Source organism: Necator americanus, chromosome IV (genome assembly GCF_031761385.1).
Source record: "Necator americanus strain Aroian chromosome IV, whole genome shotgun sequence".
Classification (NCBI taxonomy): Eukaryota; Metazoa; Nematoda; class Chromadorea; order Rhabditida; family Ancylostomatidae; genus Necator; species Necator americanus.
In genome coordinates, this window is record NC_087374.1 from 6,686,082 (window position 1) to 6,713,977 (window position 27,896).

The window sequence follows — 27,896 nt, forward strand, 5'->3', positions numbered from 1 at the left end:
CTTAATAATGATAGAAATCATTGTTTCTCGGCGCTTTCTTTGTCTTTGCATGACGACGTCTTTCTTCCTCAATTGGACAAACACCTGGAAAAGAAAAGAAAATTATAGATCACATTCACCTCAAACCTACATCCCATGTTTACACTAACAATGAAATTGAAGTAAAAGATTTTTAACCTGAGTATTTGCAGATCCAATCCAGGTACGCACGTACGTCAGTGCTGAAACCCACCCTATCTGAAAATGTGTACTCTTAACTACTTCCTTCGTTAAAACAAGGAGATCCTAAAAGAACTCAGATGTCAAATGTTTTTCATCATCATCGTTTGACTGGTAACGATGTGGACCGCATAATAGCTGCATTTTATTCATAGTTCCCTTTCGTATTAATTTATTCCAATTTATTATTATTAATTGTTCAATTTATTTACTTCACTTGTGCTTAGAAGTCGCATTTCTATTAACAATAAGAGGTTTCAGGTCAAGATATTGGAGAAGACCTTTACGGATATGTGAAAAAATGCTCCTCCATGCCTTCCATAATGGTCTCTTTTCGACCATTAGTTGTTAAATCTTCCGAGCTACTTACTAACGGTGTTGAGGACTAGAAAAGAATGACTAGCTCCCACTGTTAAAAAAATTGAAATGTGTGATTCTGAGGAGTTGGGAATACAGTACTTCCTCCTCCATCAGTTGGGTTTATATTTCGAACAACAATGCATTCAGAAAACGGCCAACTTTGTATATACACAGTAAATCTACTTTTGAAAAGATGTTTGTCACACGGTGGATTAACGGAGCTAGTGATTCCCACTAGTGTGTGCTTGCCATCTTCGTCCACTTGGAACACTGGGCCACCACTGTCGCCCTAAAACATATAGTTCCCTATAGTTCCCCTTAATTTATGATTGTTAAGAATACTATTCCTTCGCTTTCTTTGTGCATGGATGTCGCATTTCTATTTACAATGACGCATTCCAGGAGAAAATAGTAGAGAGGAGGTTTACGCATATGTGAAACAGTGCCCCTCCATGTAGACTATTCTAATCTTACCTTTAATTATTAGTTTTAAACAGTGGGAATTTCATTAGTTTCTCGCGCATCAACTGTGTCTACGTTTTGGACAAAAAAGTAAGCACTCAGAATTCCATTCTTAAAATTGGAACAAATGTACTTCTATAAAGCCGTTTGTCACACATTTCTGGGCTGCTGCTAACGATTCCCACTAGTGTGTGCTTGCCGTCGTCGTACACTTGGAACACTGGGCCACCACTGTCTCCCTAAATCAAGATCTTCTATCTTTAAATCAGAAATGCAAAAAGAGACTAACTGAACTCACACTACATGCAGACTTCGCAAAGGTGAGTGTTGCAATTTTATGCATGACTTCGTCTACAGAGTGGAGTTTTTGCGCTACTACTTGCTGCCGGAAAACATCGGTGGATGGCTTGGTGAAAGTCGAGGGAATTGAAGCTAAATGTTACGAAGATTAATGTGGATTATGAAATGTTCCTGTTGTCATCCAGGGAGTGTCCTTTGTTGTCTCTTACATGTGTAGGGTGCTAAGGTTCTCTTCACCTCATGTCCGCTCCCGAGAAGTTAAAAATTCAAATTTTCAGAATATTCTTTTTGCAAAATAACGGCGACAAACTCTAAAATAATACTGTAAAATGCACATACATTGTATACCATATGCATGGGATTTAGCAGGGCAGATTACAATGCCTGAACACAATCTAGGGAAGTAACTGGCCTACGGATGTACGCGTGGGGAACACACGGATGCATAAAGCATTGCCCCTGGGCTATAGCGCCTAGTCCGTGTGCTCCTTCTCTTAGTTGCTGTGAATGAGGGACTTAAGTTTTTACTGACTTCCCTACGAACTCAATGTCTGTTTTGACGATGATCGACGAGAATTAATTTGACTGGTGAGAAAAGAACCATTTGAAAGGGTGAGGTATGGAAGCTAAAATCAGTGTTAGTGTTAGTTAGTTTTTGTTTTTGGTTAGTGGCAGGAGCACAGAAGCCTAAGCAATCTGTACGGAGAAATCCCCCGTCGAAGATCATAATTAAGTTGTTGTTGGTATAGTCGATGGCGATAGTATCCAGAGAGACAACTGAAGGACATCAAATAAGAACTTACAGTTAACAGGACTGGAAGAGAATTATGATGATAAAAGACCTTTTTTTCGAAAAACGCTGTTTGCAGAGCCCTTCTGGCCACAGTAGGCGCAGGAGTCGCGAAAAAAAGGACGCTCTAACAAAACTGAGCACTCGTTAAAATCTTGTTAATATGTCTGCTACAAATGTGGTGTACGCAACGTAAAAAAAAGATTGCAAGAAATGTTTTTACCCCCACAAAGCGTCTTTTAAAATATGCAAAAAACACTAGGTAATGATTAAGAATTGTTAAAACATACGATCAACACCTGATCCAGCCACGTATAGCACTTCGGATAAAGGAAGATCCTCGCTGGGCATACAAATCGGAGTCGCATCGGTTTCCGAGATATTCTGACTAAGTTCGATGAGTGCCAGATCATTCATCAATTCGCAAATTTCGAAATTGTGCACAGTTATCTGAATTAGAAAAGAAGATGGATTTGTTCATTTCGTTCTTCTTGGAATATCTGAAGGTTACAGTGACAGTGAGTTTACCTCAGAAGATTCGTACTGCACCATGTGCACTGGATGTAGTGGAGAGAAACAGCCAGTTCTATTCCCACCAATGAAGACTAAAATCTCCTTGGGGCTTCTAATAGCGGTGACAACACTGGAAAGAGATCTAAAATGTTTGCAAAAGATTATTCCCCTAGCGAATTGAAATCCGATTCGGAGTTTGAAAGCAGGTGATACAAATGAGCATACTTGTGTGATTTGTTCATCATGCATTGTTCCAAGGCATAAATTGGGTCATATGTCAGCGCACAGTGGGCAGCGGTTAGGATGTGGCGTGGAGAAATCTGTACACCGCTACACCAGCCGTCTGGGTCTAAAACTACTCAAAACTCATAAGTGTCTGATTTTTCTGTTCGTTTTGGGATGCCTGTAGCACAGTGGTAGGAGGTTCTGCTGCGACTGCGCAGTCGATGGTTTGACATTGCCCAGGGTTAACAAGCCTTCCATCCCTTCAAGTTTAGGAAATTGGTGCCTGACGTGTCTGAGTGTATAAAAAACGCTGACACGGAGCATCGGCAGGCCCTCGGATTTCATTTGTAGCCGGTTTACGCATAGGTTAATTCCAATAGACGATTCTGAACTCAAGTCGGTTGCGTTAGCGCCTCCCAAACGGATTGATTAACGCCAGGCATTTCATCTTTTAGTGGATGTGGTCGTGAACGGTGCTAGAGCTGGGCAAAAAAGGTATGGAGCCCAGTGCAATTGGCGATTGTACTGAAAGGGCGATCGACTAGGGCCCATCGTTTGTTGCAAAGTTGATTGGAAGGAGGAATAAGGGTCCCACTCCTGTGGCAACCCCCAACTTCTCCGCGCCATTTCCAGCGCAGTCGTCTACGCAACAACACCAGATCACTACGTACCCTCATAGTGGAAAATCTGGTGAAAATGATGTGCGTGGTGCTTTTGAACAATTTTGTTCGGAAATATTAGCATTAGGAACTGTTGCGTTCGTTTAGAAATTAAGTGAACCATCACTTTGATCACCTTGATCACCTTGCCTCCCGTTGATCTTCGAACTGGTCGAGCGGGCGCCAGTAATTCTTCCATTTGTCCCGATCGCGTGCCAGAGTAGGCCAGTGGTTCCTCCTTTCGCGTGGGACACGAAGAGCATCATATTTCTCTTTGAAGGACTTCGTGAAGAAATCTGACCATCGGGTCGGCGGTCTTCCTGTAGTGCGCTTAATATCGCGGGGAACCCAGTCGCTCACGGCTCTGGTCCAACGGTTGTCATCAAAGCGCATCACGTGTCCGGCCCACCTTATTTTACTTTCCTTGGCAAACGCGGTGACGTCTCTCATCTTCGATCGCTGACGTAGGAGAGAACTTCGAATCCCGTCCCTCACTTGCGTGAAACGGGATACTCCTAGCATCACTCTCTCAGTTGAGCGTTCAATGACGCTCACCGCGTTTTCTTCCTGCTTGCGAAATGCCCAGGTTTCCGAAGCATAGGTCAAAGTACGGTGGTGTTGAAGAGGTGAGCACGGAGCCGGGTGCTCCTGGTCTTCTTCACTACATCCTCGATGCTCTTGTACGCTCCCCAAGCCGCTCGTCTCCTCCTGCCCAGCTCGGGGGTCAGGTCGTTCATCATGTTCAGTTCCCGACCCAAATAAACGTAGTTCGTGCATTCGGATATCTTCGTTCCGTTGAGCGTGAATGGGGCATCCGAAACCCATCCGTTTTGCATGAACATCGTCTTTTGTAGATTCAACTGAAGACCGATGCATCCACATGTTTCGTCGAATTCGGTCAGCATTCGTTCCGCTTGGCTGATGCTAGGTGTTATCAGTACGATGTCATCAGCCAAGCGCAAATGGTGTAGCTGCCGACCATCAACCTTCACTCCCATGTCGCCCCATTCCAACTTTCGCATTGCATTCTCGAGGGTGGCTGTGAATATTTTGGGTGAAATTGTATCACCCTGTCGAACCCCCCTCTTCACGTCAATGATGATGTTCTTGTAGAATGGCGAAATTCCGGTCGTGAAGTTACTGTACAACTCTCGAAGTACCTTTATGCACTGAGTAGGGACGCGTCGGTTGTCCAAGGCTTCCACGACCGCTTCCGTCTCAACTGAATCGAAGGCCTTCTTCAAGTCGATGAAGGTGAGACAGAGCGGCATCTTGTACTCTCGTGATACCTCGATGAGTTTCGAAACAGTGTGAATGTGGTCAATTGTGCTGAATCCTTTTCGAAACCCTGCTTGCTCGCATGGCTGTCCTTCATCCAGGACTTTTTCAATCCTATTAAGGATCACTCTTGTAAAGAGCTTGTAGATGACGGACAATAAGCAGATTGGGCGATAGTTGCCGATGTCATGTGGATCTCCCTTTTTATACAGCAACACGGTCTTGCTGGTCTTCCACTGTTTAGGAACCTTGCATTCCGACAGATAACGTGTAAAGAGCCTCGCCAGGGTGTTGATGAGTGCTGACGGAAGGCTCTTCAGGTGTTCTGGTCTTATTCTGTCGGGACCGGGTGCCGGTTTCGGAGAGCAGTCATCCTTGGCAAGTGGACATGGCTGCCGAAGAGATCAGAGTAGAAGTCGTAGATGATTTTCTCCATCCCTCTTCTCGATGCAATGGTTTTTCCCTTCGGGTTCCGGAGAGCAGTCATCCTTGTCTTGCGACTGGCGAAGTCTCGAAGGGCATAGCGGATGCCTTTCTTCGCCTCTGCAGCTTCAGCCAGCACTTCTGTTCTTCTCTCTTTAAGGTCTTCCGTTATCGCCTCTCTGCAAAGCCTTGCGAGCTCGGACGTGCGTTCTTGGTTCCCTGCGGCTGGTGCTGCTCCACGCTGGCGTATCAGCTCAAGAGTTTGAAGAGACAGGCGTCTCTTGGTGGTTTTAAAACTCTCAGCCTTCTTCGCGCAGTCGTGAAGGTGTTCAACGAGCCGGTCATATTCCCCGTCGATGTTGTCCATTGCGGAATCTTCCCAAAAGCCGGCTAACGTAGCGAAGAGATCACAGTTGATGATAGTCCTGGGATTTCTCCCTCTGAACTTGGCGGCTTTCTCTGTTCTCCTTGTGAAGGAAAATCTTCCTCGGAGGAGGCGAAAGTCCGATCCCGTATAGAACTTTGGTACAACAGCGACGTCCGTCAGGCAGAACCTTTTATTGACGATGATGTGGTCTATTTCAGTACGGTACCCTCCACCGGGTGACTCCCACGTCCAGCGTAGAGAGGAGGGCTTCTGGAATTGCGAGTTCCCATGGATGGTCTTAGTCATCATGATGAACTCGGAGAGCCTCTCCCCCTGATCATTCCATTGTAGGCCGTGGGTCCCGATGTGAAATTCCTCCGGCGTTCTTCTTGGGCCAACTTTGGCGTTGAAATCGCCAATTATGACCTTGTAGAAGGCATGATCTTCTCGGTAGAACATCTCCAGGTCCATATAGAAAGCTTCGACTTCTTCTTCTTCGTAGCTTGATGTTGGAGCGTAAGCGACGAAGATAGTCAAAGCTGGTATTGGACCACATCTTCTCATCCGTAGACGTCCGATTCGGGTCGTAAGTTGTTCAAAAGAGTCGATGTTCTTTGCCATACTCGTGTTGACGAGGACGCCAACTCCACCAACACCTCTACTGTCGCATGTTCCTAAGAACAGTTCTTCTCCAGTTTCATATACGGCGTTGAGAGGATGACATCGTCTCGTCTCGGTCAGTCCGATGACGTCGTACTTGATCTTCTTGGCTTGCATCATCAGATCTTCGATGGCCGCTTCCGATGCAAGCGTGCGTGCGTTATAAGTACAGATCGCCATCCTAGTCCTTTTCCGTTTCGGTAGCCTACATGACTCCTGCAACCCCGTCCCACCTGGCGCTACCGTACCAGGCTTTCCTTCGGAATCCGGAGACTCTTTTCTATTACTGTGTTTGGGGGTAAAAATAAAAAAAATACTTATTAATTTTATTAATAAGTATTTTTTATTTACTTTTTAATAAATTTAATTAGTAATTAATTACCCAAGATTGAGGGTAGCTTCACTAACTTACTATTCGCATCATCATGGCACTCTGGCCTATGCGCTCGTTCGATCGTGACATGGACCCCATGCGTGATTTCGACCGTTTTGAGCGCCGTATGTTGCGCGGCATGGATCGCTTCCAGCGTCGTATGATGCCGTACTGGAGGGATGAGGACCAGTCTATTCTGCACATTGCAAATCAGTGAACCATCATTTTCCAAATTTTTGGTACTGTTCTCGCTAAATCTACGCATCTTCGACAGTGAAGAAATGGAAGCTGTTTCAAAAATTGCGTCACAAACATTGCTCATAACGCGAATATATGCTTAGATAGGCTGCTAACGTGGATAACTATTACAACATCATCTCCTTATGAATTTTTTCATAAAAAGGATTAAAAGAAAGATATAAGGACAATGCTGTGCTGTAGAAGTTTTTTTTTTACTTGATTTCAGACGTGAAACGCTCCTTGAGATTATCCTTTTAATAAACACCTCATTTTTCCAGAACTTCCCTATCGGCCGGTATTCGTAATGGGAACTCACTTTTATTAACTAGATGAACGGTCCAAGGATATTCGTTCTTCATTAATTTCCTGCCTCCGTAAGATTTTTTACTAAGACGCTTTTCCGAGGGATCCTCATTTCCTAAAGCGCCTAAAATATAGGAGGGCAGGTCTAATAAATTTAAGAAAAAGAACCCACCAAGAAAATGAACGCCACACTTCAAACTATTTTGAATGTTCTCTTCAGTGGTCAATTTTCTTGCAATCGCTGATAAATTGACAAAAAGTAGGATAACTAAGGAGATGGAGGGCCTCATGGAGGGAGACGTCAGTTGGTTCTGAGTTGAGTGAGGAACATCCTAACATTTCACTGAACCTTAAATGTCAGGAGCGGCATTGTTACGGATGGAAATGATTCATTTCTCATGTTCAAGTACAGGGCTCCTATGATCGTTGTCTTTGTTAGAATTGTTCTCCCTTTCAATGCATTCAGCACCTACTCGAAGCATCGGAAAACGGTGATGAGGATTTGTTGCGGTTCGCCAAAGGTTTCGACAGGTATCGTCATCGATCATCATGATGCATGGAGTCAGTCATAACTATTTATTTGATTGTTCACAAAATGGTGAACAATCAAACTGCAGAATGAGTTCGTACGTTATTTCTGGAAGAAAAATAAAGTTATAAGAGAGAGTTTTTTGGGTTCTAACATCGGATGACGTTGTAGAGTATATCTTTGATCGTGACCTCTGGAGACTGGGCTTCAACTCTTTTGCGGTCGCAGAAAAGCGTCGTAAAACCTTAGAGAAAAATATGAGGCGCAAAAATACCAATCGATTGGAAGTGGGAGAAAAAGTGTCGAAGGAAATAATAGAATCGACACTGAATGAGTGGGTGTAGTCAGGTCAGAACGATTTGAGGTTCGGTGCATTTACGTAAGCGACTGTGGGTGGGATCTTACATATCTCTACAGTCGGATCGCAGCAAACGTGGGTCCACCTCGATCGCTACCGCTGGCTCAGCCGCGTTGCTTCAAACGCACCCGCTTACAGGGTCAAGCGTGTGTTGAGAATTTCTCAACGGGGGGTCGTAAAGGGGGGTGTCGGGTTAGGGGGGGGGGTCGTAAGGGGGCGTCGGAAAATTGAGAAAAAATTAAGGTAGGGGTCGGAAAATTAGGAAAAAATGAAGGGAGCAAAGAAAAAAGACGATGTGTTGTTGTTTTTAAATGAACACATTTTAATAAAATTTAGTGTAATTTATTTTTGTAATTTAGGGTTCACCAGAAAAACAGAAGCGAAAACTGCACTGCTTCTATTCAGACGTTATGCTGAAACGTGAAGGAGGATTAGCAATGAATGGCACGTTTTTACCGCATATCAGAAGATATTCACAACTAAAACGTATTCTAAAGTTTTTTCAGGTCCCAATATCTGCGACTAAAAAGTGGAAGTTGCCTCAAGGAAGAAAAAACGTCAATGATGCATATTCAGCACTTGCGTTCAAAATAAATTTGTTTGATATTTGAATAAACTATTGAAGAAGTCTTGCGGTTGCAGTTGAGGAAGACTACCGTAGCATAAAAAGTTATGATAAGAAGAAGGCACAGAAACCAGAAAATGATTTTTAAAGAATTTATTCTTCATAATTCTGGTGATGAAAATACTGCGCTTTTTGAGCCAATCTTGAAAATGGACGACTTAGCATTTTTTGCTGCTCTAACTGATGCTTGATGACGTCGGAGTCGCTTCGGTGGCACAAACCAAAACAATTGAAATCTTGAATAAATGTGATGCATAATAAATAAAGTGATAATGAATGTTGTGATGTGATAAAATAGGAAAGCCATTATTTTAAATGCAATTAACTACCTGAAAGTTTTTGTTCTTTCAAAAGATCGACTTTTTATCAAACCCATCAAGTCTAAGCACTACAAAATTACAGTTCTACAAAACAAAATTGTCTGTTACTAATTTATATGAAAGAAATGAAACTAACCAGAGGTGACTTCGTATCGAGTACCATAAAAGACAATCTTCATAGCTTGCACAGTGCTTTGGCACTCTTCGTCACAGCCAATTCAATATATTGAAGATCTGCAGTTGTACGGGAATGCAGCGTCGAAAATTCGCTTAGGAACGGGTGACAAACGAGATCTTCAGAAGCTAACAGAAGTGTAAGAGCACTAAGTAAATGTAGAAGCATAGCTACAATGAAAGGCAAGTACGCTGACATAAGTTGGTAAGTGTTGTGCAGATAAAGTGCATTATGCGTGACCTTTCGATAATGATATCTGTTAATTGGCCATTACGTCATCTGTTGAAATAAAGGCTGATGCAGCAATGATTCATCATGATTCGAAGGATCAGCGCGACGTCGCGCTGTTCTTATTGTGACGGTCAGGGATCAATCCCTGCCAGAGGTCCTATTTTTGCACTTAACGTAAAAAAATTTAAAGAGCAGATTTCTCTTCCGACAGCGACGGCTTCCTTACTTTCAGTCGAAAAAGCAATTCTGATGCTCCTACTAAACGGAAAAAAGATATCTATAGGCGCAATTAGGGTTAAAATTAGTACAAAGTAGGCTCCACTAGATTCTCAATATCTAGGCTCAAAGTGACTCTCGTGCAATAAAGCTGGCAGCTTTGTGTAGAGGGAGATTTCTTCTATACTTCTACAAAGTTTGGTGCCTCTAGCCTTCCTAGTCTTTTTGAAACCTAGTTGAGAAAAATCCCAATTTTTGCCTCAAATTTTTGAGTTTTTCTCAACTAGCTTTTGAGAGAACCAGAAGACCTACAAAGGCCAAAATTTGCATTTAGGGGTTTTCCCTGATGCTGTATCCAAATATGGAATCGAATTTTTGAACGGCGCTACAGCATCCTCGCAACGAGGAAAAGAGCGAAATCTCAGATTTTCGGCAACGCGTCAAAATCTGTGTGATTTCAAACAAACTTTCATAACTCAGCTCTTAGTTTATAAAAACAAAATCGGTTTAAAGTATCTTGTAGAGGAAGATTTTTGCTACTATAATCCGTCTTTGGTTTTTTGCAAATGGTTCTTATCTCTAAAGTGTTGAGAAAAAGTTGAGAAAAACGGCAATTTCTCACTTTTTCTCAACTAGGTTTCAAAAGACCGGGGTCCCTAAAAAGATTTTTAACCATTTTGTAGCGCAAATCTTCCTCTACACAAAGCTGCCAGCTTTATCCTTCTGCGCCTTTTTGTTAGTGAGTTATTCATGTTTATTTCAAGGTAACAAAATCCGACCAGTCCAGCGGTAATTTCCAATTAAGGCCTCGTTCTAATCGCTAAAATAACCTCTTTATAACACTTTTATATGGAAAACAGTCTAATACAATTCCAGAAGAATCTGCTTATGAAATGCTCTTCTCAGTGATTTTTTTCAGGTTTTGCAAAAATCTAGATTCCGGCGGGGATCGAACTCTCATCCGTTCAGTTCCATTGTCGATGACTAATATCGTTTGTTAATAATTGGAAAAAGTGTAAAAATTGTTTTGAAAGGTGTTCTCCTTCTTTTCCAGCTGTTTTTTCGTTTTGCAAAAATAGTGGCTCCGGCGGGGATCGAACTTTCGACCATCTCTTCATCAGTGCCAAACACTATGATAGTGTTACCGAATACACATTTAGAGCTCACTTATCTTTTTAAATTGTATGTCTACATACATACTGACTCACTTCTAATTCTTGCAGTAACGTCTACTTCGTGCTAATCCGAGCAAATATATCTGGAGGATATTTTGGTGGATAGCCAATGTGGAATGGGTCGCGGCCTACCGGTAGCATCATTTGACAATCTGACTACCTTCTAGTTAGTCTTCCTTTATTATCTTGAGTCCTCCTTTATTATATTGGCACTTCTTTAAATCTTCTCGCCTAATTATAATCATTTATTGGATCTATTTATACACTAATTCCAGTATTTACAGATGTCCAGATATTGTCGCCTTTCTCCTGAAGAGGCTTTCAGTGTCTTAGAGAAAGTAATTCCGGACCGAAGCCTTCAGCCAGTTTCTGGCAAAGAAGAAAGCGTTGAGAAAGCGTGGCTCACTTCTCGCCTGAGACTACGACGGCAACAGCTACACCGACTGACCACTCCTCCATATTTATCTTCGCTGTACTCATTTTTGCTTTGGCCACGATCATCGCGCTACTGGTAGAGTTTTTTTGCAAACATTTTTTTCCAGTCTATCTGTGATTTTTTTTTGGAATTTGTTTCAAAATGTTTTCTGCTATTATCATTATTTCTGTCAGACTTGGGTCGTAAAACGAAGCGCTGTGAAACGGCAAAGGAACCGGGAACGCGAACTTCTGGAACACCGAGAGCTACTCGAGCAAGCTCTCCGCTCGAGGACTTTGCTGCTCGAAATAGATGATTAAAATCATTTATTAAATTTTTTTGCATGTGTAAAAATCAATAAACATCTTCTTCTGTTGTCTTCTCACTGCACTGTTCCACATCTTCATGCGTGCTACCTGGAACACGCATTATTTTAGAAATTCTACGGAAAATCAAACACAATATTCTAACCGTGTCTAGATCAGTCCATCGAGTTGTTAAATGCTTTTCTACCTCGATTATTATTGTTGATCTTCTTCCACCTGGCACACGTCACGCGGCATCTGAAACATACAATTAACATTAACATATACTTTCTAATTATTTGTTCTATTAATATCGCTGCATTACAATATATATTTTGTTTTACTTTTAGCATTACTATTTTTAAAATAATCTATTATACCATTAATTTATTAATAAAAATTTAAATTCATCAATTAATTAAATTATTGTAATTTATGTATTATTTAATTTATTTATTAGGCGTTTATTTGTTTTTAATTCCTTTTATATTATTTTTTTTTTATTATTTATTTTTTATTATTCATTTATGTTACTATTTATTATTTATTTATTTCACCCAACTTTTGATTGCTGTGTAGGCGCTATACTGGTAGGAACGAGATGAGGGAGTCGTTTTTGGGAGGGTCGGCGGGTTTTTTGGGGGATTTTTCTCAACTATACGCTTGACCCTGCCCGCTTACGCGAGCGCACCAAGTTCAACGTTGTTGTGACCTGATTATACCCGCAAGGCAGAATGAGCGAGAGTGACAGTATTCAGCCGATACGCAGTAAGATCCTTACCACAAATGTTCCCTCGCTCTGGTACATCTCAAGAAAAATCGGAGAGAAAATCGCAAAAGAAACCCCTAAAATCAATGCGTATTGAAGTGGGATTTGCATTCAGTAATGTGATTCTTCTACTAGGGGTGTCGAGAACGACAGCGGTTAAGCTGGGGCTTCCGGTGCTCTCGGGGCGTTTAAATCCTCGCTTTTTTGAGGAGGTAAGGGGTTGTGTTTTTGTTGTGATGCTTGTAAATTATGTAACTCCTGAACGCCACCTACTACTGGAAAGAATTCAATATTGAAAATTTTTCGGAAGATTACTTTTGACGTTTTGTCCCCATCGGGTTATACGGTGGCATGGAGTAGTACATTTTGATTTACTACGAAATATATTCCATTTGCAGGTACAGCACTCTTTGAATACATGATCTCTAATAGAAAAGATCAAGATAATATTAGTATCGATCAGTTACGTGCGCCATTCCGAACGACATTTCAGTCAGTGATACTAAGACCTCTTTACTTTTTTTTGGTCTTTTACTATTCATTCGCAACGGATTCCATCGTTAATTTTTATTCTTCTGAAGTGTAAACAACTTTGTAGACTCGATAATTTACGTGCTATTGTGCCAAAAAATTTTTTTCCTTGGGGTTGTTAGGTTTAGAACGAAATCTCTTGAAACTTGATGTTCGATTTTTTATTCAGAACTTTTTCGGAGCTATAGTTCCATACGGAAAGTTGGCTCTGGATTTGTACTTCAATTTTTTTCAAGTACCAACGATCCTCTGTACAGTTTGTTGTAAAAACAAATTTGTTTGTTGTAAAAACAAAAACAATTTTTGGGGTCCAAAATCCCCTTTTTTCTCTTTGTCTTATTGTTTTTTATTATAAAAGATGTTCCACGTCATCGTTCATGTCGTCACTTTTTTTTGATTGTGAAAAATATGGGACATTTTTCAAGATTTTATGCTAAAACAACACAAAGCATTGCAAATAAAATCGCCTTCATTCAAAGTTGGAGAGGTGTGGTGTAGCGGTTAGAGGTTCCGCTTCCTGCACAATCGATCGGAGGTTCGAATCCGCCCTAGTGCTCACCAAGCCTTTCATCCCTCCGGGGTCGATAAATTGGTACCAGACTTGTCTGGGAGGATAAAAACACTGACTTGACACATCGGCTTACCATCGCAAGTCATTGTATAGGCCAGATACACGTTCGTAAACCTCAAACGATTCTGAATTGAAGTGAACGTGGGGGCACATCCCAAGCGGATTGATCAAAGCCAGAAACTTTACCTTCAACTTTATCATTCAAAGTCGCTCCAGTGGACAATTTTTTTTGTCTGTTTCTCATTTGAAATGTAGCAAGCAGTTATAACAAAATCGGAAAATCAACAAAAATCGATTTTATACTCACATTTCCTCAATAACACAACGCTTCATGAATCTTTTTTTTTTTGAAAAATCGGGCAAAATCGTTTGTTTTTCTCGGTTCCTGTTTATTTAGAAGCTCCACACTAAACCTGTAACAGATTACTAAATTTTAGGTCAGATCTAGTAATAGCTGGCTACTATCCAAGCAGTTCTATTCAAATGTGTGTGTGTGTGTGTGTGTGTGTGTGTGTGTGTGTGTGTGTGTGTGTGTGTGTGTGTGTGTGTGTGTGTGTGTGTGTGTGTGTGTGTGTGTGTGTGTGTGTGTGTGTGTGTGTGTGTGTGTGTGTCGATTTTGGGGAGATGTCAAACGGGGATGGAACTAGGTACAATGAAACACAAAAACTTGGAAGCACGACATAGTACCCAGCAACACCCCTAATCCTTTCGGCTCGAGTGGTTGGAATTAGCTTGCTTCTGAACCTACATACTATTACTAACACAAAAAGTCGGGCTCCTGTACTGGTGCACGCATTTTGCATAAAACTATTGCCGCTAAACTGGAAAATAAAGTGAAGGTTAAGGTCTCCGGCGTTAATCAATCCGATTGGGATGCTCCACCACATTCACTTCAATTCAGAATTGTTTGAGGATTACGAACTGACCCACGTAGCGAGTGACTGGCGCCTATTGCGCTGAGTTTCATGTCTTTTTTTACCCCAGCTTTAGCACCGTTTACGAGCATATTTACTAAAAGATAAAATGATAGAATGTCTGGCGTTAACCAATCCGTTTGGGATGCGCTAACGCAATCGACTTGATTTTAGAATCGCTCGTTGGAGTTCATAACAAGAAGACAACGTATAGATAATCCATGAGGGCCAGCTGATGTATCAAGTTAGTGTACTTATCCTCCCAGACAAGTCTGGCACCAATTAATCGACCCCGGCTGTGAAGAGGTTTCGAACTACATACAAACCGTCGGCTGTGGAGTTGCAGCAGAATTACTTATCGCTACAATGCATCCGATCCGAGATTTATACACTCTAGGGTATCCTCAAGTATCTGTGTAAAGTGTTAAAGAACTACACGTACGACGGTCCGGGAACTCACAGATTGTTACGACCTGCATTAACTCATTTGCAATCAATAAATACTCATTCTTGTTACTCATGGGTTTCTAGCAGATATGTCGTGTGGAATGACGTTCCAACTGTTGCTCTGCTCCAACTATGCTCCTCAGGAGAGTTCCCAAGGCTCGTGCACGCTCCTTTTTCACATTTTCTTGTGATTTCGTTACTATCATCCAGCCCTTTCATAATTCTTAAATATCATCACTTTATCACGAACGTGATACTACTTAATTAGCTCAATAGTTGCTTCTATTGTCTTATAGCAATGTTTGTCTGTCGATAATTCATAATGTAACTTGAGTTAACGCAGTCTGTCGGCCGAATTTGTAGTTCTTAGGCTCGCAACTGCAAAAAATGATTCATTTGGACAAAGATGTTTACAGGCCAATCGAGTGTTTCTTTGCGTTAGCATGTGCAGGACATCATAACAGTCTACTCCGCCCTCAATGTACCGTGGAAATAGCCGTAGAAAGTTCATTGTGCCATTTTTCTTGCTTTTCATGTTGTTTATCATTTTGCTCGCTCTTCTTTGCTTTCATGTATTACTTGCTTTTGTTACGGTTACTGTTATATGGTTTAATTACCTAAGTTTGAGGGAGTGCCGAATAAAGTTGCTAAGTTATATCCCGCGTGGCAAATAAAAAAGAGACTGCCAACTACCGAGCCCAATACAAGTCAAATCATTACACACTTTTGGTTTCTATATAATATAATGCTGTGTCAGTGCGTATAATTATTGCAGTGAAGAAGTAATGATGCACCGCAATACTCGTTTAACACCGCATAACATATGCGGTCCAAAAGATACTGCAGCGATGGTGGCTGCCGATGGGGGAGCGGGTCGCTTGAGCGTGATGTGAAAAATGTTAGTCACGAGCCTCAGACAGAGAGCCGGGATGGATCCAAGGTCCCCATCCACGCACCCGTATGGGAAACAAAGGACACGAGAAGGAATCATATTTCCTTCTATGAGTTAAATTTTTGAAGATTTGAGATGACTCGACTCAAAAATCGACTGATAACAAAATTAAAGACTGGATTAGAGATCTTCCACAGATTTTATTGGAATTCTGTACAGGTTTTACTAATGTTAGGCTCATCAAGTATTCACCACTATAATTTCTCGCCACGGCTATAACCTGTAAACTTTGAAATTAAACAAAGTAAAGTTGTATTCATCACAAAAATGTTTCTTTTTACAATACAGCCCCTGAATTATTGATTTCAAGCACGTCGATATCTACAATAGTTTAAATACAGCGATTATTGAATAACAACGAGAAGAAAAGAACATCACAAAACAACAAGCAAATCGCTACGTCGGTTGTCGAAGATGTGCAAATGGCGCATTGTTGAACTCAGAAGACATAAAAGCGGGTGAATAATCCGGTAGATCTGTACGAGGTATAGTATCTTGTCGTGACACGACAAGACTCATCGACAAGTACTTGAAATCACATATTTGCGATAGAGAGAACAATAAAATGACAGAAATACACGAGTATTCCTGAAGAGCTGCTGAGATCGACACTGAAACTTTCGTGAATGTATCCTCTTAAAAGCAAGATATTTCACATTCAAAGTGAACGAAACGACATGCGTGGAGTTTTGCTCTGAGCATTCCGCCGAAAATAAGGGGGCTAGTATTATGAATATATAGAGGCCTAATCATAAGAGAAAGGGCCTCATTACTGCCGCGGGCAGGAGCAATGGTCCCATTGTTTTAATATGTAGCTTTTATTGATTTGTTTGTTCTATAGCCAAGATTGGTGGGTGGAAATTGCGACACTATCCTTCGAGTCCGAGATCATAGCGCGCAGAACACTAAAAGCATATATAACCGTGAAAAGCCTAAAAATGAACAGAAAGGATGAGTGGATTGCGATCACAAACGAAGTGGCCCCTGATCGATGTCTGTGCGGGTTTTGATCTACCGAGCCTATAAAAACCCTTGTGTTGTGATATGTGGTGGCCTGTTACGCTAGCAAATTAAGCAAATGAGGTAAGCACTAGCCGATGTAATGTTCCTTGGGTTTGCTCATCATTTGAATGCTTTTTGTAGGGTGGTGATGTGTTTTAGAGGATTAGTCACCGATGTCATCCGATTTTCCCAGGAGCTTGCTATCAACACCGATCATGGCTACAGCTCAAGCAAATGACAGAATGGCATTGTTGTACTGAATGTGAGAAAGCGTCAGGGTATGTTCTGTCGTTACAATTTCTAAGTCCACTGAAGAATTTTTTTTTCCAAAATCTATGTAGCATCCACTTCTAAAAAAATTTGGGCTATTGAAGGTATGAAAAGGTTACGTATTCTATTCAGGTAATTACGCTATAATTACGCTACTAAAGCATCAGGTGTCTCTTAAAGAAGACTTTTCACAGTAGGACCTATATTATGTTATGTCAGTGTCCTGCAGTGGAAATCATCTCAAATTATACGGCCATTTATCACTCACGTCGGTAGTAGTTGAAGCAAAAACTGCAACATGTACATATATTAGATCTTTTTCTTACCATGGGTGTGACAAGGTTTGAAGTGGAGGTAGGAATTAAATGATGACCAGACGTTTGGTGCAGAGAAAGCGAATAGGATGAGGGCAAACAGTCGAGAACAAAAAAGAACCAAATCAGCCTGAAAACTGAATATTTCAAATGAATACATTCTTAGATATAGAGTTTAACAGTGTTTTGATAAATATCTGGTGGTAAGAGCATTAGGCTTAACGCTGTACATGCGTATGTTTTGTACGATTCTCTCAAAAGCAGGGTATAAAGGGTCAGGGTACTGAGGTAGTAGGGACGTGTGTGGGAAATTATAGAGTTTGGTGTTCAGATAACGAGTATGGTTGATTTGCTTAATTTCCCGCAATAGTCCGGCGTCGAAAACAACGTTTGTTCCTACGAGGCACGTGAGGACGCTCTTCCTCGTGTACGCGTCGTTCTCACGAACGAACAGTCGAAAATCAATGAGATCAGCATCCTATCCAAGTGAAACCAACGAACACCCTGCTGAAGGAACCGGAGCGGAAGGGGGATACAAAGGTGGCGAGTTTTGACATACTTCATAGAAACTAAGGACGTTGCCACGCCGGTTTTCAGGACTATTAGAGGAAATTGGGGAAATAAAGCGCTAATGTTACCATATCTACTAGGCCACACTCTCTGCACTGCACATAGATTCTGCTTTGAAAACCATTACTGGAGAGGACAATGGATTAGTCAATCTTCGTGTTGAGTTCGCCGGATACAGTGTAAGAAATCACGATTTTGTCCCGTTTACACACGGTTTCCCGGACATCCAGAGAACTCGTTCAGAAAAGCTTTGTTTAAAAAAGCCTGAACTTCAAAGTTTATGGAGTTAGCGGTCAGACCACAACTCGAATTGTTAATCATGATCAGCTTTCTAGTAGTGCTTAAACTCTTCTGTCAGGGGGTGAGTGGAAGCTGAATGAACCCAGAAAGGGTACAATTTTTAAAAGGAGTAAATCCTTTCAATGAAACAAAACGTAAAACATTAATAGAAAAAGATTAGATGACTCTTGCAATCCTTTTCGGAGCTGTCCTACCAAGCGCTCTTTCGAAGTCTGGAGACTTTCTCATTACTGTTACTTACTGTTAACTCAAAAGAAAAACATGGACAGGTTGCTAGTCTCCATTCTTTTATGTTAGCATTTTTCCAGAAGATGTCGCGTTCTTCCCGAATGGACAAATGAAGTTTTTTTTTTGTTGGAGACGTATCCACTGTCTTCTTTGTACCTCTCAGTCACTTATTTGTAGGCTTCTGGCGGAACCGATGTGAAGGATAGAGGAATATTAAAAACAAGGAGTCCGTCTTGACTATCGAAACGTGAAAGGGCTTGGGTAACGTAATGATTTGGATATACACATAAAACGACGCACGTACACTAGCATCGAAAGAATCCAGTGAAGATATGATAGTTGAACCCAGGAATATGAAGTCCAGTGTCATCGGACTGTTCGGGCCGAGACGCTATTCATTGAGCACCGTATCTGACACGTGGAGAGAAATAGCGTCTAGATCATGACCGTAGGAGAGTTGGTATTTTCGGCGCCTTCTTTAACACAACTATGGTGATGAATCGATGCTGCGAACAATTGACGACACGGATCAAATGCTTACGTATGAGAAGATGTGGTTCAGTCCCCAAGTCTCGATTCGACTGTCTCCGGTAAGGTAAAAACCAGGGAGAAGCTTTCCGAGTTTTTCTTAGCGAGACCACTTAATTATTGCAAGGCCGGCAACTTCAGATTGCATCTTCTTCACATTTAAGTCGCTGAAGTCTCCCGGTGTTGGAAAAATAAAAAGATAAAGCCTCTGGGCTATCAATCCGGTTGGGATGTGCGAACACGTTTATCTGCAATTCGGAGTCACTGAGTTTTATGAACGAAAGTGCAGCACATAAAATGACCTGCGGAGAGCAGCCAATGTATCAAGTCAGTGTTTTTTTTTTCAGAGAAGTCTGCTGCCAATTTATTGACCTCGCCAGCTGGCTGTTAGGGAGGTGCCGCAATGGACAACACCCCTGACGGTTATGATCGGCTTGTAGAACAATTTCACGACTGTGCAAAGGAGGCAGAGAGTCTTAACACGACAGACTGAACTCAGCTGAACAGCTGATGCTTGGCTATTCTGCTTTAAGTAAACGGAAGAGTAGATTTGATGTTCAGCATTATGTCCATGACCGAAGATTAAAGAACCTGTCGCATATGCTGAAGAAGACAATATTAGGTGAGTCGGACAGACGATGTGATTTTCACCAACAATGAGTTTCGGATATCAAGCTATATCAAACGTGATCTAGGAATATAGCTGACTTCCGGTTTTTTTTTTGCAAAATCATTAGAGATAAACACGGTGCTCTTCGAGTCTCTCAGGAGAAAAAAAGCCACTGGGCAACCACTGCGCGCGATCAGGGCAAACGGTAGTATTGTGGACAATCGTTCGAGCAAATTAACTAGCGATAAGAGTAGAGATAGTTAAAGTGGATACGGAAAGTATCAAATAGGATGTGAGGACATACATGCACCTAACTGAAGAGTGGGATACTTTCAGTTTTCGTCTTAAGACTACTTCTTCCTCAGTCCTAAGACGTCCTATTACGTCCGAAGACTAATTCGGTTATTTCGTCTCACGTACTGTAGCTATCGAACCGCAAAATGTAAAATAACCGAGTGAGGAAAGAAAGATCTTCCGATGTTCTTCTGCAGACAGGAAAAATCTGAAAGTCAACTTCCCCTGAAAGTGGGTAAAAAAAGAGCATAAGAAATTAGTCACCATTAATCGAATGGGTCAAAGCAGCACTTACCTGTGTATATTCTCCTCTATCTTTACCAGAAGTATAGCTAAGAGCCTGATAACGGCTGAGAACAGAAAACGTACCTTTGATCGAGGTCTGATCACTTCTAGGAAAGAATAAAGGAATCCCTGAGCAAGAAATAATACAGAATATACAATGAGATTATAGTGCATTAGTCTCCACACTGAAATACAAAATCAAATTGATGTGAAGCTCAAATAGAAATCAAAATGAACACGCAAAGTAATAGAACTTTCTAAAATTTTGAGCTTTAAACCAAAACTTAGTTAAAAATTTTAAACTTTTTTAGTTTTTCCTTGCTTCAATCTTGTTAAATTTGTAATCTTCACTTTTTCTAATCTTTGTTTTTGTAATGTAATTGTAATCGATATATTGAGCAGTGGAATTTTCCACCTCTACAATGGCTTTGGGGTTTTTGGACAGTAATTGTTTTGAGATATAGTGGGGAAAACTACACTCACTGCCTTTGTCTTGATCTTGCTGCAAGCACAGTATCAACATTAAAAATGAGGTAGCTGTTATTTCCAACAAAGGAGGAAAACGTGATAAATACCACAGTATTCGTCGTTCACCCAGCAACAGATATCTTGTGTTCGATTGAGCCATGATCATGATCATCTGAAACAAAGTGAAGATCTTCTGATTCGTTCAGTGACTTCAATTCCTGGTGAAGATTCCACAGAATCAAGTGCCGTTTTATAACATTCCTATAGAATACAGAAAAAGTAAATTTGCCCCAAGCAAATTTCCGAATTCGGGTTCACAGATATCATTTTTAATATCACTTCCAAAAAAAAACACGGCAGTGATGTGTCCGCCCCTGACGTTGTTCTAGACGCTTCAGGAATGTTTCAAAAATGAACAGATTGAAGAACATTTAAAAATACAAGCGCTATGATAGGGCTAAAACAAAAATAAGATACTAGGTTGGCTACGTAATTTTTCTTTGCACTCTGAGGAGAATTAAGTGTCAAAAGCTAGGGCACGCCGTTATTCTGGGAGATCAGATGAAAGCTGGGTAGTTCTTAAGACTTCTTAGATACATAATAACGCCGTCGCTGTCGTGCTTCCGTTGTGATGCAAATGGATCGACGTCATTTTCCAGTGATCTTCTTCTACGGGTGGAAGCAAAAATAAGGAAGGATGCAATATGAAGGAGTTGCGTGATGGGACCATTACCCACTCTACCTTCAACAACTGTTTTCTCTTTTGCCTTGAGGAAAATTTCTCCTTCGCGGATATTTCACGCACGGGACATCCGTACGCCAACATCGACGGCGATTGTAACGACGGAAGAATATGACAAGGAGCTTGATGACCATTCAACCAACAGAGCAGTTTCCGTACCGTTATAGGTTACGTAAAGGCTGCTATATTCGAGTCGAAACGACCTGAAGTTCTCAACACAGCTGCGTATGCAGCTGCGCTCGAAGCGGAGTGGGGAAGGATGCACTGGCGGGTAGATGCAGCGACAAAGACTCCAGAGATCGCTGGAGCTAACGAAGATCCTACCTCGATCAAAACAGCTGTTTTCACCTCGCCGGTTCGAGTACAGCCGCTTATGCAAATGCACTGAGCTTGAGGTCCTTTTGACCTGATTATATTTCTCCATTATTAAAACACATTAAAATATTTCTAATCTTGGAAAACGAGAGAATAAGCTGGAGAAAATGCCTCCAAAATAGTTGTTTCTGATAAAAAAATTGAATATTAAACCAAATAGGTTATGGTAATTGTCGTGACCCTAATCACTATCACTTAAGGTGAAATTATGTACTGACCTTAATATGGAGACCCGCTAAGACGATTATTCGAAGACATGTTTGTGGACCAATCTTCATTTCCATAACTCGCAGCAGAGACGGTAACGATCTGCGTGGTTGCTTTCTAAGCTGCAAGAGGTAATGCAGAGTAGTTTTCAGAAGAACTTCTGTTTTTCTTATTTCTCTGTCTTCACTGCCTATAAATCCGCTGATGTGCTCAAAGTTTTATTTGCTTTGTTTTATTTTTTTACGTCCGCGCTACCTATGACTTCGAATAAATTGAACTGAATCAAAGATTTCCTACTACATAATCCTATCACTATGCACGTTTTCAAAATAAAACAAGTGCCAGAGAAAGAAGAAAAATCTGCAGAAAGCGATCAAGGTGCTTACCTCGCAATAATTGAAGTATGTGGATCCATATTCGTATCGGAGCATTGAATTTTTATAGAGCATATGGAGAGGGTGTCCTGCGTGTAGTGATTCTATCACTTCACTCATATAAAGGGTCCCATTGGAATATTTTGATCGTTCGTGCGTTATCTCTTCTCTGCAATGTTTTCGTTCACAAAAGTTAGTTAAAGTAAAGGTAATGTATGGAATGCAAGAGATGCTTTGTGCACAAGAGGGAAGGAGTTAGAGTAGAATCGCTAATTCTTCAACAGATGACGAAAACAGGATTTTTTGTTTTTTGCATCTGAAGTTACAACTTCGATGTTTCACAAGACTTATTGTGATTTTTGGCAGTTCATAAATCGTTAACAAATCAGCTTTGCCATCTGTCGGGACAACACAATGAAGAACAGTCTTTGCCCTATGAAATATTCCAATTTTTTCTATAATATCTCTCAACTGCGGTCAGTTTTGAAACTACAAGGATGATAGCACATTTTTCCGTGCTTTTGTTTTATCAGTATAATTATCTGGTTCCACAACGAAGATGAATGCTTGCCTTGAGAAAAACTGCAGTAAGTCAGGAGGGTCACTTTAGGGTCTTCTGTTTCTTTTCCCCGCATCCCTAGCTCTGCACAAACGTTTACCGCAAGATTTTAGCGTGAAGGGAATAGTGTTGAACTGCATGCACAGTAGCGAGAAGTACTTCTTCCAACATTATTGAAAATTCTACCCAAGAATGGAACACGAAACAAAAATCCGGATTTTCCTACTTGAAATTCCTAACAGTCATGGCGAAACAAGACGCAAGTATTTATTTATCACATGGTTATCAATGTGTGTGTGTCAATGGAGTATTTCTTGTATTGCACTGAGTAAGGAAACAAATAATACAAATGTACAAAAAAAGAGTAGTACATAAATACGTCATTCAGTACAAGCCAAGAAACCTATAATTACTAGTTTGCTTAGGAAATCCGATAAAAGCTTCCTTAAATATTGCATTTGTATTTGAAGAGGTGCATGTCTCCAAGCAATTTTTTTTTCCAGAATTTCAGAGTAAGAGCTGTGGTCACAAATCTCTCTCTGACCCATCGACTGGCTTCAGTTGAACTTCGTAGAAGCATGAGAGCACCGTGGGGAGTTTTTGCACCCGCCTGGGAGAAATACTACGTATATAATATATTTTGAAAGAAAGAGAGCATTAGTGTGGATTCCAGTGGAATCAAAACGCCCTGGAGGACGGGCACACAGCTAATGCGCTCGCAACGCGGAAGGACGGGAGAAAAGCTCTGGTCGGAGATTTTATCAACGTCACTCACAAAAACATCTTGACACATACATAAGAACATCTTGGGTAAGGATTGCGAGAGTTGGAAACAAACAAAAGCGAAGCTAAGCCTCTCGCGAGTGAAGGAGTAAATATCCTCAATTAAAGGCATCACCCCACGAACCTGAGGTGATGCAGATTTCAGGTACGGCGCCGCACAAGGCTGGCGCGCTCCAGTCGAACTCCCTGTAGAAAATACTGCACGAAAACGCCTGAAGCCGTATCTTCCGGGCCGTCTTTTTTTACGGGAATTAGGAAGAAATGGACGGAATCACCCCCCTCTCCATAGTCTCCCATCCCGTATACGAATACTCCACCTAAAATCCGTACCACCTCAGATTCGTGGAGTGATTCACTCTCAAAACTCTCGAATAATTATCTCACACACTAATTTCAAAGCTGCGACAGGGACTCGTCAAATCCAGCTGAACGAATAAAGCTGGATTGCTCTCTTTCTCATTAACCCCTTTGAACAAAGGAGGTACATGAAACACTCAGAATATAGTGCACCACATTTATCTCCCCAGGACGAGAAATCCTACGCAGTAGGAATTTTGAGGAGCCCCAATTTGATTCATTTGTTTCTGTTGGGCAGAAATTGAGGCTCTAAAAGTGGCCAATCTCGGCGTGTTGTGTTTGGAGTTCAAATTTCGGAATTATCGGGAATATCTATGAGCGGTTGTGGCGTATGCACAGAATATTAGAAAAAACACCTTTAGTCGACATGAGCCGTGGCAACGTCGTGGGCGAAGTGAAAATGTGTTTAGGCGATCAGAACAAGAAGACTAGGGAGCGAGAAAATATGGGCGTAGAACCAAATACTCTGGATGCCTTTTTAACACCGCTTTTACTTACTTGGCAGAACATCGGTAAGGGATAAAAGAATAGGATGTCTGGCGCAATCATCGTCGTGGCGCATCGCAAACGTCAATCAATCCGCTTGCGATGCGCCATGACGTTCACTTCAATTCAGAATCGTTTGAAGTTTACGAACGTGTAACTGGCCTCTATAATGACTTTCGGGGGCTAATCAATGTAATGGCTAATGTTTCATGTCAGTGTTTTTATGTTTCTGTACAAGTCTGGTACCAATTTATCGACCACAGAAGGATCAAAGGCTTGGTGAGCGCTGGGGCTGGGGTTCGAACCTCCGACCAATCGTGCAGACAGCGGAACTTCTTACCGACTGTGCTACAGCCGCCTCCACAACATTGGTAAACAACACAAAGAGGAAGTAGTTCGGCTAAAACCGGCTATTCAGCGCAAACTTGAAGTTCCGTTTAAGTGCCAATCAATTGCATGTATCAATTTAATGAGACAGCGTATCACGACATTTAGATGGTGTGAAAACCTATGAAAAACAGAGTTCGGGGTGTGCGTTATGAATGTTAGCGTTGCCGCGCTCAATTTAGAAAAAAAAAACAACGTGCGAAACTGCATTTGTTCCAACGAGGTACTTGAGAACGCCCAATCATTGCGTCCACGAGCGAGCGGGCGAGAATCAGTGAGGTCTCTTCAGCATAAGCATGTCTATTCATGTAAAAGCAATGAACAGACTGCTGTGGGCACCGAGACATGTACAAAGGTGCGCGTTCTAACGTGCCTCGTAGGACCTGAAGCAGTTCCCACACCGTTTTTTTAGGACGATCAAGACGATTAGGGGAAGTTGAGCGGCGCCAAGCTCGTTTCTAGTTCGAACTCTGGTTCTCCGTCAGGCTTCCACCCTACGTCACCCACTTGATACACTGCCTCTAAAAAAGATCCTGAGAGGCGTAGAAATATGAAAAAATGTTTGAAGTGGAATTTGCCAGCTTTATTACTAACTTATTTCCATTTTAATTGAAAATTTCGACCTCGCTTTCATGTGTGGTTGACTATGAAAGCACAGATTGTGGAATTTCCGGAATTTTTTGAGCATAACAAAGGATAGGGGCGGGTCTGGTGTAGCGGTTAGAGGTTCCGCTTCTTGCACGATCGATCGGAAGTTCGAATCCGCCCTAGTGCTCTCCAAGCCCTTCATCCCTCCGGGGTCGATAATTGGTACCAGACTTGTCTGGGATGATAAAAACCCTGACTTGACACATCGGCTAGCCACCGCAAGTTATTGTATAGGCCAGATACACGTTCGTAAACCTCAAACGATTCTGAATTGAAGTGAACGTGGGAGCGCATCCCAAGCGGATTGATTAACGCCAGAAACTTTATCCTTCAACAAAGGATAGACTGCGGCTTAAGAAGACATGACTACCGATTAGCTGAGTCGTTCAAAAGAGCATATGCCGTGGATGGATGCGCAGGGATCCAATGATGCGATACTCGTAGCTTGTGCTCCGACGCTTTTCACAATTCCGCGAAAGGACTAGCTTCACTTTTGGACGGTTGGCGAAAGGAACCTCATCACTTGAGCTGTACCCGATGAACTAAAGCCGAAGGGAATAACAAGGATTGTAGTTGTGTTACTTTATTTATTTATAACTATTTGTAACGATAAGTAACGATAAGAGCGCGTTTGACACTAAAACCAGTCTGATGGGAGAAACTAATATGAAAACGAAGCGATAGAACAAACAGAAAATTAAAAGAATATGTAGAATAGAAAGGAATACATGAAAATTACCGTACATATATTCTTCGAAGTTGTTTGTATCTAACGGTAGCTCATAACTGGCTGTCCATGCAGCTAAGCACAAGAATATAACAGAGAATACAATGTAGACATGGTAGATAAGGCTGACCGGTACCTTACAATGATCCCATGCAAGCTCTTCAGCTCCATAAAGTCGATCCTCACAAGTCATGTTGAAATAAACTGGAAATCCTCCTTAAAGTGCTATGAAAAGCTAAACAAAGTTAGCTAAGCTAAATCCCAGGCTGTGTCGAATAAGCCGAATAAGTCGAAAAAACTGAAGAGTTACGAGAAAAAAAAACAAGCACATTTGATTGAGGATTTCTCAATCATTGTGAGACCTCAGAATAGACAAAGAATTAATGCGTTCTTCTTTCAGGGAACAGGTCTCAAACGCAAAGACCGAAACTATTGGGAAGCGGCGAAAAAAGTCGATGAACAAGTTCAAATTGTCCGGACGAGATCAGCTGTGTGGGTGTGTGGTGGAATCCTTCTTGTTCCTGGAATGAATCGAATGAATGAAAGATGTGATGACTTGTGCCCGAATCTCCGAAAATGTGAAAAAGTACAAAGTGATGGCGATGCCAGTTTTTATGAATTAATAACATACGTAAGCGTAACGTGACGTTACGCGTTTCCGCTAACTGAACGGCTAATTTAATTTACCTAATTGGTCAGGGCGACGACGACACAAGAAAAACTGCTACTTTCCGGCAATGTTACTGCTATTTCGTTGAAAACTACTATTTTCTTGCTAGACTTTTAATGGTATGCGTGATCCTGAGATTTCTATGCCGGGCAATTCTTCTTACGAATCCATGCGGTATGGATCGACTTGTCCAAATGTCTTTTCTTCTTCAAAGGCCTACTTTTTCTAAACCGCATTCGCTAAGCATCGGCGTCTCGACATAGGGCGAAACGTACCACATTATAAAGGCGGTCAGAAAGAGGAACAATACGAGTTTGCTATGTCTAGCCCAAATCAAATCTGTCTGTAAGAAAATTTGAAATCTATCGTCATTGACAGCTCTTCAGATTCGATTAATAAAGAAGAATAGAAAGGGGAAAATTCCTTGAAATTCCTTGAAAATAATTTACGGCAAACCACAATTTCTATATACAATTAACATTTCCATGCATTCCAGTCTAGTCAGGAATATTCTAGAATAAATAATAATAAAATCACACTGTCCTACCTTTTTCTTGAATTAATGACGTTATTGTAAAATGGTAAAAATTTGGCATTAAAATTGCTATGTAACTTATATACTGGAAGATTAGAGTAACATCTTTGTTTTTCAAGGATTCCGAGGATTATAATAAAGGAGAACAGACGAAAATCGCTCAAAATTCCTGGAGGTGGAGGTGTTCTCTAACCCTTTGCACTCCAGCCTTGTCAGGCACATGGAACACCAGCAACTTCAGCACGTTTTCGTTACAAATCCTTTCCTAATCCCAAGTCAATCTCATTTATAAAACAGAAAATGTTTTTGCAATACTATTTATTTGATGTAAACATCATAACTAGCTAATTTTAGTTTATAAAATAGTACTGGAATGAACTGTTTATATTTTCTGAGATTTCTTAAAGTATGATATTTTTGGAAGCAGTCACCGATATGCATCCTATCATTCTTAGGACAAGCGTCACAAAAC

At 41.3% G+C, this 27,896-nt stretch overlaps 5 protein-coding genes across 11 annotated transcripts; all 5 read right to left on the reverse strand.

Annotated features, from left to right (window-relative positions):
• Position 1: 1 nt before the first annotated feature.
• Positions 2-3,794, reverse strand: RB195_000534 (uncharacterized protein; the record flags this gene model as incomplete). Of its 4 annotated transcripts, none has more annotated exons than XM_064196934.1 (8): positions 2-84; positions 178-237; positions 763-868; positions 1,340-1,473; positions 2,422-2,581; positions 2,660-2,774; positions 2,870-2,993; positions 3,665-3,794. In XM_064196934.1, the coding sequence occupies 8 exons, from the start codon at positions 3,792-3,794 to the stop codon at positions 2-4; spliced, it is 912 nt and encodes a 303-aa protein (XP_064052815.1). The 4 variants fall into 4 exon arrangements, with proteins under 4 accessions (XP_064052815.1, XP_064052817.1, XP_064052816.1 ...); XM_064196937.1 differs by lacking the exon at positions 3,665-3,794 and adding an exon at positions 1,218-1,280 and having other exon boundaries at positions 2,870-2,889; XM_064196935.1 differs by lacking the exon at positions 3,665-3,794 and having other exon boundaries at positions 2,870-2,889.
• On the reverse strand, positions 3,670-4,050 carry RB195_000535 (uncharacterized protein; the record flags this gene model as incomplete). The annotated part of the gene is made up of 1 exon (XM_064196938.1): positions 3,670-4,050. The coding sequence occupies one exon, from the start codon at positions 4,048-4,050 to the stop codon at positions 3,670-3,672; it is 381 nt and encodes a 126-aa protein (XP_064052819.1).
• Positions 4,051-4,130: 80 nt separating this feature from the next.
• RB195_000536 (uncharacterized protein) lies at positions 4,131-6,436 on the reverse strand (the record flags this gene model as incomplete). Of its 2 annotated transcripts, XM_064196940.1 has the most annotated exons (2): positions 4,131-5,120; positions 5,195-6,436. In XM_064196940.1, the coding sequence occupies 2 exons, from the start codon at positions 6,434-6,436 to the stop codon at positions 4,131-4,133; spliced, it is 2,232 nt and encodes a 743-aa protein (XP_064052820.1). The 2 variants fall into 2 exon arrangements, with proteins under 2 accessions (XP_064052820.1, XP_064052821.1); XM_064196939.1 differs by lacking the exon at positions 5,195-6,436 and having other exon boundaries at positions 4,131-4,799.
• On the reverse strand, positions 5,138-7,462 carry RB195_000537 (uncharacterized protein; the record flags this gene model as incomplete). Of its 2 annotated transcripts, XM_064196941.1 has the most annotated exons (4): positions 5,138-6,536; positions 6,665-6,800; positions 7,186-7,287; positions 7,345-7,462. In XM_064196941.1, 4 exons carry the CDS (start codon positions 7,460-7,462, stop codon positions 5,138-5,140), a joined length of 1,755 nt encoding a protein of 584 aa, XP_064052822.1. The 2 variants fall into 2 exon arrangements, with proteins under 2 accessions (XP_064052822.1, XP_064052823.1); XM_064196942.1 differs by lacking the exons at positions 5,138-6,536; positions 6,665-6,800 and having other exon boundaries at positions 7,136-7,287.
• Positions 7,463-11,570: 4,108 nt separating this feature from the next.
• On the reverse strand, positions 11,571-26,412 carry RB195_000538 (uncharacterized protein; the record flags this gene model as incomplete). 2 transcript variants are annotated; one of them, XM_064196943.1, is made up of 5 exons in its annotated part: positions 11,571-11,632; positions 20,590-20,746; positions 21,910-22,020; positions 22,285-22,441; positions 26,237-26,412. In XM_064196943.1, 5 exons carry the CDS (start codon positions 26,410-26,412, stop codon positions 11,571-11,573), a joined length of 663 nt encoding a protein of 220 aa, XP_064052824.1. The 2 variants fall into 2 exon arrangements, with proteins under 2 accessions (XP_064052824.1, XP_064052825.1); XM_064196944.1 differs by lacking the exons at positions 11,571-11,632; positions 26,237-26,412 and having other exon boundaries at positions 20,524-20,608; positions 20,682-20,746; positions 22,285-22,329.
• Positions 26,413-27,896: the final 1,484 nt, after the last annotated feature.